Here is an 11540-nt window from a genome sequence, read left to right as displayed (position 1 = left end):
TCATGACTGTAGGGGTAATTCTTTAAGAATTAAACACCATCCCATTTGAAGGCCAAAAATTAAAGACCAGCACAAAATAGGATCAAAAGTGCAAATGACCCGATTAAAAATCATTATTTTTGCGCGGATTGCCCTTCTTTTGGGGTGGTCTTTAAATTTTGCCCCTCATATTTATGGTCTTTAATTTTTTCCCCTCATATTTGTGGTCTTTAAGTTTTGCCCTTCGCTTGAAAAGGTGGGCGAATATTTAAGGTTCTGGGTTTCGACCCCGCCGTGCATAAATAAAAAAATATTTTCTAAGCGCAAGATGGGCAGGCCGGTCCGACATACAACCTTAAAGAAAACTAAAGTTATGCCGGAGCCCAAGATAACTAAAAGTTTGCCCCATGCTACGAAATTTTCCTTACAAGTTTAGTTATGCCATGCGTACTTTTTATGAGATAATTAAAAGTATGCCTCATAAGTACATGACTCTTTATAAGTGCAAACTTTAGTTATGCCTTAAGGAAAAGTTCCGCCTCATGGGGCATACTTTAATTATGTCTTATGGGACACACTTTTAATTAAGGCATAACTAAAAGTTTACTTTGAAAAGTAAAAATAAAACATAAAAAAAAATTAAATGCCTCAAGGCAAAGTCTGCCGGAGGAGGCATAGCGAAATTCAAACTCTGCCTTGCGAATTTTTTTTAAATTTTTGACTGAGTTGGAGTTTGAATCCGGAACCCATAAATTTTAACCGAAGGACAAAATTTAAAGACCACAAATATGAGGGACAAAATTTAAAGACCACAAATATGAGGGACAAAATTTAAAGACAACCCAAAAGAAGACAATTCTGCGAATTCCATTAAAAATTCTGGCTTGATGCCCAATGGGCCGAAGAAATATGGGCCAAAAGGCCCAAATGTGGGTGGTGTTTAATTAGGGTTTTCATGTCTGTATTTGAGCTTCAAGTAGCTCTTTTTCACAGCACCTGCTCTTCCTTTTCCCCCTATCTCCTATAGCCGGCGGAACAAAAATGGTAAAATTCTCTTTAACTTTTTTAAGTTTACAGTAATTACATGTTGCATTTTTTGATTTTATATTTTACTTCTCAATGCATTATATACTAAAAAGAAGTAAAAACATGCTAGATTATATTTGTAAAACCCTGTTTCTGAAGTATTATATGACAGTATTTGGTGTTAAGAGGACTAGCAAATTTGTTGCTTTAATGTTGAGATATATGACAGTATTATAGTTTATGATAATAATAACATTATTGCTCATACATTTTATTTTGTTTTATAATAGTGAGATATATGCCTAGTTTGGTTTGCTAGATCTTTTTTTGGTTTCTATGATAAAATGGAACTTGAATGAATCTCTATAAGTTTGTTTTGGGGTCAATCAGATTGTTATTATGAAAATTTATTTCCTTGAAATATTAGTCAGTGAATATATTTGATGCCTATATTGTATGACTATTTATCCCATATTTGGGGTACTAGAGGCAAAACATCAGTCTAGGTAATATTTTCGATCTGAAGTTGGAAACGTATGTTCCGTGGCCTTTCAATAGAAATGCTGTTCTCTTTTTGAAAAACTGCATTGACTACAACAACAAGATACCCAGTGAAATTCCACAATGTGGGGTCTGGGGAGGGTAAAGTGTACGCATACCTTACCCCTACCTTGGAAGGTGGGGAGGCTGTTTCCGAAAGACCCTCTGGGAAAAAAAAAAGTACATTGACTGTGAATTACAAATGAATGGTTGGTGCAAGCTGCATGAGTTTATGACTGAATGCTTGATATCAGTGTTGTTAAAGGCGAGCTTGAAGCGCGCTTAAGCCCGAATATGTGCGCTTCAGTGTCATCATCAAGGCTCCAAGCCTCTAAGACATACTTTTCCTTGCCAATTAGCCTCTCTTGAAGAGATGACACCAGATAATTGATATTTCGCTCGATTGTTATGTTTTTACAGTTTGTTTGTCCATATATTTGTTATCCATGGTTATTATTATTAGTCTTGGGCTAAACATATATATATATTATTATTTTGCACCGTTGCACCTTTTTTAATTAAAGCCCATGCTTTATTTGCGCTTTGCGCTTAAAGCCCCAGCTGACTTTAGAGCTTTTTTGCGCTTTTTGCTTTTGATAACACTGCTTGATATTCTGTTTGAGTGTTTGACCTCTTTGTTGAACTATGATGCAGGCCTTTATCAAAGTCCAGAAGACGAGGCCTTACTTTAAGCGTTTCCAGGTTAAATTCAAGAGAAGGAGAGGTGAAGAGTTTATTTCCCTTCATCATTTTTTGTCTGTTCTCAAATTTGCTTGCAATTTAAGTATCAATAACTTCAATGTTTTGCTACTGTGTAGAGGGAAAGACTGATTATAGAGCCAGGAACAGGCTCATCAATCAGGACAAAAATAAGTACAACACTCCGAAATACCGTTTCGTTGTCCGATTTGTATCCTTTTGCAGTTTTCTGCCCCTATTAGCTTGCAAAGAATCTGCTTAATTACATTTTGTCCGCAAAACATTTCCTTATTACTTTTCACTTGATTAATGTGGAAATTATGATAATCATTTATCTGTGATGTTGGAAGGTGATCTTTTTTTCCTTGTTTTATCTTAACATTTTTTCTAGACTAACAAGGACATAATTGCACAAATTGTGTCTGCTAGCATTGCTGGTGACATGGTTCTTGCTTCTGCGTATGCAAGCGAGTTGCCTCATTTTGGACTTAAAGTTGGACTGACAAACTATGCTGCTGGTACTTACACAAGCTATTCAATTTGTTTGTTGTCCCGCATGAAATTCCTTTGTGTATTTATCAGTAAAGTAATAATAAGTGGTTTATTGCTCAATATAGCATACAGTACCGGACTTCTCTTGGCAAGACGAGTTCTAAAGAAGCTTGAAATGGACGAAGAGTATCAGGGAAATCTCGATGTAAGCTAGATTTCGGGGTGCTTCTTTTTTGTCCTGTTTGAGTACTTATTTTTATTTCTAACTTCAATTACACGTTGTTACAGGTCAACGGGGAGGATTACTCTGTTGAACCTGCTGAAAGCAGGAGGCCTTTCCGTGCTCTCTTGGATGTTGGCCTTCTAAGAACTACCACAGGGAACCGTGTTTTTGGTGCTCTCAAGGTATTTGGCTTCTGGTTCCTTTTCTCCTATTGAAAGTCTACACAACATTGCACCAGACTGCTAATATTTGCTTTAGTTGAAAATATTTATTCGTGAAAAAGCACCTTTTATTCTTTCTGCGAATTGTTGATTGAATGGTTTTCAAAGTATAGAACATTAGCAACCATTTCCATCTGTCATGAAATTAAAAAAACAAGAAAAAAATCTTGTGGTTTTTTTGTCTCTCTTAAATATTGTCGGAGATGTTAGGTAGATCATCTAATCATTCTTCTATCTGAAGGATCATGTTTCCTTCATTATAAGGTTTAAAGTTGTATTGATCATAAACTTTGTCTATCTGCAATATTACTTGGGTTCAATGTGCATTGGATGGTGGATATTTAATCATGTCATGTGACATTTATCTTTGTCTATCTGCGTTCTTCATTATTGATTCTTGGATTTTAGGGTGCATTGGATGGTGGGATTGACATCCCTCATAGCGAGAAGAGGTTTGCTGGATTCAGCAAGGATTCTAAGCAGCTCGATGCTGAGGTTCACCGCAAATATATCTATGGTGGCCATGTTGCTGCATATATGAATGTGAGATAGAAGTGCTTAGATATCACTCTTCAGTGTTCGTTCTGGCTTCTTGTTACTCCCAATATCTGATATTCCCGACATTTGTTTGCAGACATTGACGGAAGATGAACCTGAGAAATATCAGTCACAGTTTAGCTTGTACATCAAGTCGGGTCTTGAGGCGGACAATCTTGAGGAGATGTACAAAAAGGTTCATGCTGCCATCCGTGCAGATCCAAGCCCAAAGAAGTCTGGGAAGCAACCTCCCAAGCAGCACAAGAGGTCTGCAATTTTTGTCTTTATTCCAATTGATCAATCTTTAGCTTTATGGAAAGTGATACTCCCTCCATTCCAATTTGTGTGTCACACTTTCCGTTTTAGTCTCTTCCAAGAAGAATGTTACCTTTCTATAATTAGGAACAACTTAACTTTAAAATTTCCGGTCACCCTTGATGAAATGATTTATAGCCCACACGAATGTCTAAGGTTTGTTTTAGACCACAAATTTCAAGGCTGTTCCTTTCTTAAACTTTGTGACTAGTCACATGGTACCACAAAAATTGGGACAGAGGGAGTGCGTTAAGCCTTGTTCCTCGGTCATTTCTGCAAAAAATATTATACAGTGAAAAGCATTAGGACGAGTTGAAATTCATAGGTACATAAAGTGTAGTGTCTTGTGTCCATATAGGGTCTTCGGTCGCTTCATTTGCTTGAACATGCAACTGGATTGACTTTTCTGGAGGATCATCTTTTCTACTGATTGTCGTGCTATGTTACTGTCTGAACTACATGATGTTTAGATCCCCTAGTGGCTGAAAGATTCCGTTGAAATTCTTTCTTCTCCTTTTCTCACGTTATTCATTTTGGTGCTGTTCTGCAGGTACAACCTCAAGAAGCTTACTTATGACGAGAGGAAAGCTAGGTTGATCGAGAGACTCAATGCTTTGAACGCAGCTGGTGGAAATGATGATTCTGAAGACGATGATTAGTGAACTTGCAGAATAAGAATTTTGAGTTCTTGTTGCCTTGTGGTTTTCGATTAATATTGTTTTTTATTTTTTCTACTAGGTAGAAACCTCAGTTTTGCATGCTTAGTAGAATGAGACTTATCAGTTTGACAGTGTATGGGATTATATTTGCTTCACGCATTTATTCCATTGAGTTTAAGTTGTCATCCGGATATAAGAAGTATTTTCTCTTTTTCAAAATTGTTCTGAAAATAGTTTTTGGTTATAAATTGGAATGATTTTTTGATTTCTGTTTTTCAAGTTTGAAAAAGTGGTCTTGATTAGTATTTCAATGATTTATTTTTTTCGTTCATAAAAATTCGATTTCTTTTCAAGTGAAATGTGTGTCCTATTCATTTGCTTAACTTTTCTGGATTCTTTTCTACGGTAAACATGAAAAAAATATTTCAAGGGAAAACATTTTTTGTCTGACATGGTTGTGTCGTTTTCTATTATACTAGATAAGCGTATGCACGGGCCCAACATTTTCTATCCTCGGATCTTACATTTTGATTTGTATAAATAGGAAATTTTTGTGCCACAATTTTAGGTTTTGAATGGAAAAAAAAGTTAGGTTTTGACTCATTTTATAAAAATAGTTTGTGTGTCAATAGTAATTCGCCGCAGATCATCGTAACTTCTGATGGATAAGCAAAAACTTGCCTTGCCAAAAGTCCTTGAGGATTGTCCGAACTTTAGTACAAATTATGTCATAAATTTAAAAATGACTCACAATTATAATTAAAAAAAATGACTCACAAGTTTTGGTGGATCTCAGAATACGAATAGTTAGGCAAAAACTTGCCTCATGCAAGCAAAATTCCAACCGATTGTCATAATTTCTGATGAATTGGTAAACCTCTCCCTATATGCGGGATTTTTATTATCAAACATTAAACCAAATAACCATGAGTATTCAACGTAATAAAGCACATTTTTTTCAAATATTATAAAGTTCAAGAAATGAATAATTTTATATTTCAAGATTCATTTATTGCAGCAAAATCGAAGGTAGCAACGCGATGTGGAAATTAAATTATGTAAAAACAGTGAACGAATGTTAAGACTTTCTTAATTTCGTTTTGATATATTTTGATAATAACCAGTTTCGAAAAGAATATTTGTCATGACACACAATTATTTGCTAGAACTTTTGAGATCCAACTTCATTTTATTAAGGTCAGAAGGAACACCTAGGTCATCGATACTAATTCGCTGTTAGTTTCAGATTATGTAGTTCTAAATAAAAGAATCTATAATTATAGCAGCATGCAATTTATTAAGAAAAAGAATAATAATCATAATTTAATGTCAAAACAATTTAATCTAACAAACCTATGCTCTAAAAAATGAAAATAAAAGCACTACGCGTCATTAGTACATGGAACAAATGATGAAACGGGAAGTTAAGTCCGTCGAAAATCGAATTATTTTCCAGCCGATGTGTTTTTAACTTTAACATACCTTTGATAAAGATAATTTTAAGAAAATAATTATTACTTTTTTTATGATATAAGTGATTATATATTTTGGACTAAATCTAAAAATTAAAAATATCCAATAATATGACCGGGAGGAGGCAGTAATGTATATGTACGATAAAAACAAATTTAAACTATGAACAGGTTCATAAATATGATTATATGAGCAATGGGCAAGTTAATTGGAAAAGTTGTCGGCCATAGTCATATAATAAATGACCCCACTTGAAATCAATGCGGCTATATCAAAGGGTTAAAAAGTCAGCACAGCCAAAAACTAATAAAACATGTAAAACAATCAACTTATTTGGAGTAATTACCTAAATATGAAATTAACTACCTAAATACCCTAAAAATTTATCCCTCTTCTACAATAGTATAAAATATAAATATAAAAAATATAGATATAAATATTTAAGGAAAATTTACTTGTCGTACCTACTTCTAAGACCTATTTATGAATAATAACTACCTTTTATTTTATTTATTATTAGTAACTATAAAACATTTTTACTTACATATTATAGCTACAATTACTAAGATATGATCAAGACGTGATTTATGGGATGTGTTATGATGTCTTCCGTTTTTAAAAGATTCCATCCAGAATGTGGCACTATAATTATGCCCAAAAAAATATAAACAACAAGAATACATGTATTGATAAAAATGAAATACAATAAGTTTCATTAAAATACAACCTTATTGTATTTTAATGATTCCACTAAAAATACATGTGAATACTAAAGTTGATTTGTATATTATCTTCATATGTGCATATGTGGTATATTTGAGATACACTTGTATTTATTTATTTTAGTAAATACAAATGTATGTTTCAGTATCCGTATATGTAATTATCAAGAAAATACATATGTATGTATATGTATTTAAAGGATTCTAATACAAATACAGGTGAATACTTAAGTTGATATGTGTATTGTCTTCATATGTGCATATGTGGTATATTTGAGATACACTTGTATTTTTTTTTTCAGTATATACAAATGTATTTTTTTGTATTTGTATATGTAATTATCAGGGAAATACATATGTATGTATATGTATTTAAAGGATTTGAGCATAAATATATGTGAAAAACTTAAGTGGATAAGTGGTTTATTTGAGTTTATATATTTTTTTTGTTTTCGTATCGTATAATTTTGATCTACTTATAATTATAAACATTATCATAAATATATATATGTATTTTGTATTGTAATTTATTAACATAATAATCGAGATATTCTCTATGTTACCTTTGCAGGAAAGAGTTATATACGCATATGATGGAAGATATGATCAAGACGTGATTTATGAGATGTGTTATGATGTTTTCCATTTTTAAAAGATTAGAAAATATGATCAAGACGTGATTTATGGGATGTGTTATGATGTCTTCCATTTTTAAAAAATTCCATCCGTAATGTGGCACTATAATTACGCCCAAAAAAATAGGAACAACAAAAAATACATGTATTGGTAAAAACGAAATACAACCGTAAAAAACTAAAAAGTAGCTACAAATGGTAAATATGAAAAAAATAGCTATAATTTGTTAGAATCTTTCAAAATATGGTGATTTATGTAAGTTTTGTTACGAACTACTCAAATTTATAAAATTCGTATAACGTTGAACTGTAAATACAGTAAGATATTGTGACTTCTCCTTTCCAAACAAAAGAATTGATGGACTGAAAATAAAAAGTAGCTATGTTTAATATTTTAAAAATTACATATTCAAAAGTTAAACAAAATGTAACAATAAACTCCAAGTTGCATCTGTGGTGACTTTCCACACAACAAAGATATTCTTGATTTCACAGATTTTCGTACAAAGTTACTTTATATCCAAATTTGAATAATATGCAACAACAAATAAACCAATTGACAAAGTGGACCCCAAATACGTAAGCAAGTCATAAGACATAAAGCATACATTAAATAAATCAGCGGGTCCCACGATTTCAGAAGCTGTGTCGATGAACTTACATTGAAGAAGCTAGGTGGATTCGTCAAGAAGCAGCACGTGGAAACATAGGAGGGTTAGCAAGTTGCCCTCACTTTTGACTTTATTTACAGGAACACCCTAACTGACGACGATCTTGTCCAAACCCACCTTTCTATATAGTAGATCGAAATATAAGTGGCTAAGGAGGACTAACACCACATCAAATGTTTGTACCAAAAGCTTTACAAATTGTACACGCAATGAATACTTGTATCAAAAGCTATATAACTTATACACTTTACCCAATTATTTTTTTATCCCACGTGGACATACGTCATAATACTTAATATTTATTCCCTTCTCATTATAGACGTATGTACTTCAATTTTAATTTCCCGACATATTTATTTTTTCTCAGGCATTTTTACTTGTTCACTTTTGACTTTTCAACGTTCTTTGTCAATATTTATCTCTCTCTCATGTATAGACGTATGCACTTTAATTTTAATTTTCCGATACATTTATTTCCTCCATGCACTTTTACTTGTTCACTTTTGACTTTTCAACGTTCTTGCAATAATATTTATTCTCTTCTCATGTATAGACGTATGCAGTTCAATTTTAATTTTCCTACACAAATTTATTTCCTTCGTGCACTTTTACTTGTTCACTTTTGATTTTTCACTCTCTTTAAGAAATAATAAATCCCACATAGATATATGTTATAGTACTGAATATTTATGTCACGTATGCACTTCAATTTTAATTCTCCGACACATGTTTATTTCCTCTGTGCACTTTTACTTGTTCACTTTTGACTTTTCACGTTCTTGCTGAATATTTATTCTCTTCTCCTGTATACATGTATGCACTTCAATTTTAATTCTCCAACACATATTTATTTTCTCCGTGCACTTTTACTTGTTCAGTTTTGACTTTTCACGTTCTTTAAGAATTGATAAATGAAGTACTCCCTCCGTCCCATACACTTGACTACATTACTTGATTTTTCACGTTCTTTAAGAATTAATAAATGAAGTAGTCCCTTTGTCCCATATTACCTGGCCACATTAAACGCTCAAGGTGGACGAACACAACAATAATAAGTTCTACAAAAAGCAACTGAAATTGTATGATAAGCAGGGACTAACATGTGTATATTTCATAAGTTGAACATTAATTCTACCTCTTGTGTGTTTACTTTTTAAGTCCTCACGGGTCCGCAGTGTCTTAATTGTCCTTTCATTTGACATATACTCCCCCTGTCTCAATTTAATTGTCTACGTTTGACTAGACATGGAGTTTAAGAAATAAAGATAGACTTCCAAATCTTGTGGTTCTAAATTAAAAATGTGTATGATATAATAAAATATTCTTTGAATCTTGTGATTATAAACTTGACATGTAGGATATTTGAATTGTCAATTTACTAAATATAAAAAGAAGCGGACATAACCAAAATAAGATAATTTTATTTTTATTTTTAACAACAAACGCCCAAGTGGATGAACTCAGCAACAATAAGTTCTACGAAAAGCAAATCGAAATGTAATTTCAAGCGAGACTAACATGTGTACATTTTAAGTTTAACATTAATACTACCTTCTTGTGTTTACTTTTTAAGTCCCTATGTGTCACAGTGTCTCAATTGTCCTTTCATTTCCTTCATTTGGCATATAATCCTCTGTCTCAATTTAAGTGTCTACGTTTGACTGCATTAAGTTGAAGAAATAAAGATGACTTTTTTTGAATGTTCTAAATTAAAATGTGTATAATATAATAAGATATTATTTGAATCTTGTGATTATAAACTTGACATGTAGGATATTTGAATTGTCAACTTACTAAATATAAAAAGAGGCGGACATAACCAAAATAAGATAAATTTAACAACAATTGAGAAATTAAGGGGAAAAATAAGAGGAAGAGAAAAAAAATATGGAGACTCACTAAGGAGAATCGCAATATACTTTTGAAAATATACAAATCATAAAGACTAACTAAATTGAGTAACTAAATTAATTATGTTGAGCCCCGTGCATTGCACGGACATAGTTTGCTAGTATTTCTTTAAGTGGCGAACTCACAATCGTTAATCAAATTCTCAAAATTTATGTGATTAAAACATTATGCTTATATCTCAATCATTGACTTAGGGGACTTATTAAATAAACTTCAAAACAATTCAATGATCGAGAGGTTACAAATTAAACGGTTATATCAATGAGTTAAACATCTACAACTCTATTGTCTTTGTTACTCAATTAGATTTCTATTAAATATAAACGTCCCTAAATGACTTCTTGACCACTATTACAACAACAACATACCCAATATAGTCTCATACAGCGTATGTTGACACCCAATTTGTCCTCCTTTATTCTAATTTATTTCTTCGAGCTTTTTAAATTTATTAACAAGCTAAGTATTTTATTTTCACTACTATTCCTACTATTATTGATATCGTCACTTTCATCTTCACTATTCTACTATCAAAATTATCAAGTTATCACAAATTTCAAAAGGGTTCGTCGTCACTTTATTTTCGTTAAATTAATTATACTTTATCAAGTCCTTTATTTTCTACATATTAATCATAATTTATCATAGTATATATTGTACTAGTTGTTAAATTATAAACCCAAGAAAGAATTAAGATTGAAGGAGAAAAAGGCCACAATTTTCTGACCAAAGATTTGAAACCCATTTTCGGACCAATACCGATCCCCACAATACCTTACCCGACCCGGTCCATTTCATCTCATCAACCTTACCCTAACCCCTAATCTCTTTCTCTTTCTCCTCTCACAGCCGACACTCTCTCTCTCCCTCTTTGTCGTCTCCTTCTCCTTCTCTCTCTCTCACCACCCCATTTTTAGCAAAACCTTGAACTACTTTCACCTTGGCAGGTCCTTACCCCTTCGTCTTTGTGCAAATCCTGTCCCCTTTCCTCTTCAAAACAAGAGAGGCTTTACTTTCGGCCATGGCAGATTTGTGTCTTACCGTTTCTATACAAGTTTCACTTCCCTCCTGTCGTCAACGACTGAGTCAATACAAGAAGACAAAATCTGAAAAGCTGTGGATACAAACAGAGGGTTTTCAGATTCAACGGATGGTTTTTGATTCAAAATCCCATCTCAAAATCACGCCCAAATCGAAACCCTAGACTTTAGTTTTACACCTATAAATACCAGAGTTTTGGAACCCTAGTGGTTCAAGGGGGTAAGCCGTGGACCAACTGAAAATACACCATCATCTTCCCCAAAGCTTGCTTCCTTTTGAATTTTAGCCGTTAGAAGTTACAACTTTATCTCTGTTAACTTCGAGCTGTAACATCGATTCTTCAGTGTCATTCGCGAAAGAGAGTACAGATTCGTGACCCCGTCTCAGTCCATTGCA

General features: G+C 32.9%; 1 protein-coding gene across 2 annotated transcripts; it reads left to right on the top strand.

The window, feature by feature from the left end:
- Window positions 1-932: 932 nt before the first annotated feature.
- LOC132050532 (large ribosomal subunit protein uL18-like) lies at window positions 933-4934 on the top strand. 2 transcript variants are annotated; one of them, XM_059441804.1, is made up of 9 exons: window positions 933-1023; window positions 2200-2269; window positions 2364-2455; window positions 2636-2762; window positions 2862-2941; window positions 3025-3141; window positions 3589-3723; window positions 3815-4060; window positions 4095-4130. In XM_059441804.1, exons 1-9 carry the CDS (start codon window positions 1021-1023, stop codon window positions 4113-4115), a joined length of 891 nt encoding a protein of 296 aa, XP_059297787.1. In that variant the 5' UTR covers window positions 933-1020; the 3' UTR covers window positions 4116-4130. The 2 variants fall into 2 exon arrangements, with proteins under 2 accessions (XP_059297787.1, XP_059297786.1); XM_059441803.1 differs by lacking the exon at window positions 4095-4130 and adding an exon at window positions 4583-4934 and having other exon boundaries at window positions 934-1023; window positions 3815-3984.
- Window positions 4935-11540: the final 6606 nt, after the last annotated feature.

The sequence above is a fragment of the Lycium ferocissimum genome, chromosome 3, assembly GCF_029784015.1.
Source record: "Lycium ferocissimum isolate CSIRO_LF1 chromosome 3, AGI_CSIRO_Lferr_CH_V1, whole genome shotgun sequence".
Taxonomy (NCBI): domain Eukaryota; kingdom Viridiplantae; phylum Streptophyta; class Magnoliopsida; order Solanales; family Solanaceae; genus Lycium; species Lycium ferocissimum.
This window is presented reverse-complemented; position numbering and strand designations above follow the sequence as displayed.

Bases quoted from the DNA above. Each gene is read 5' to 3' on its own strand.
- LOC132050532 (XM_059441803.1), top strand. The intron at 2,456-2,635 runs GTATCCTTTTGC...CATTTTTTCTAG, and splicing joins ACCGTTTCGTTGTCCGATTT to ACTAACAAGGACATAATTGC. The intron at 3,142-3,588 runs GTATTTGGCTTC...CTTGGATTTTAG, and splicing joins GTGTTTTTGGTGCTCTCAAG to GGTGCATTGGATGGTGGGAT.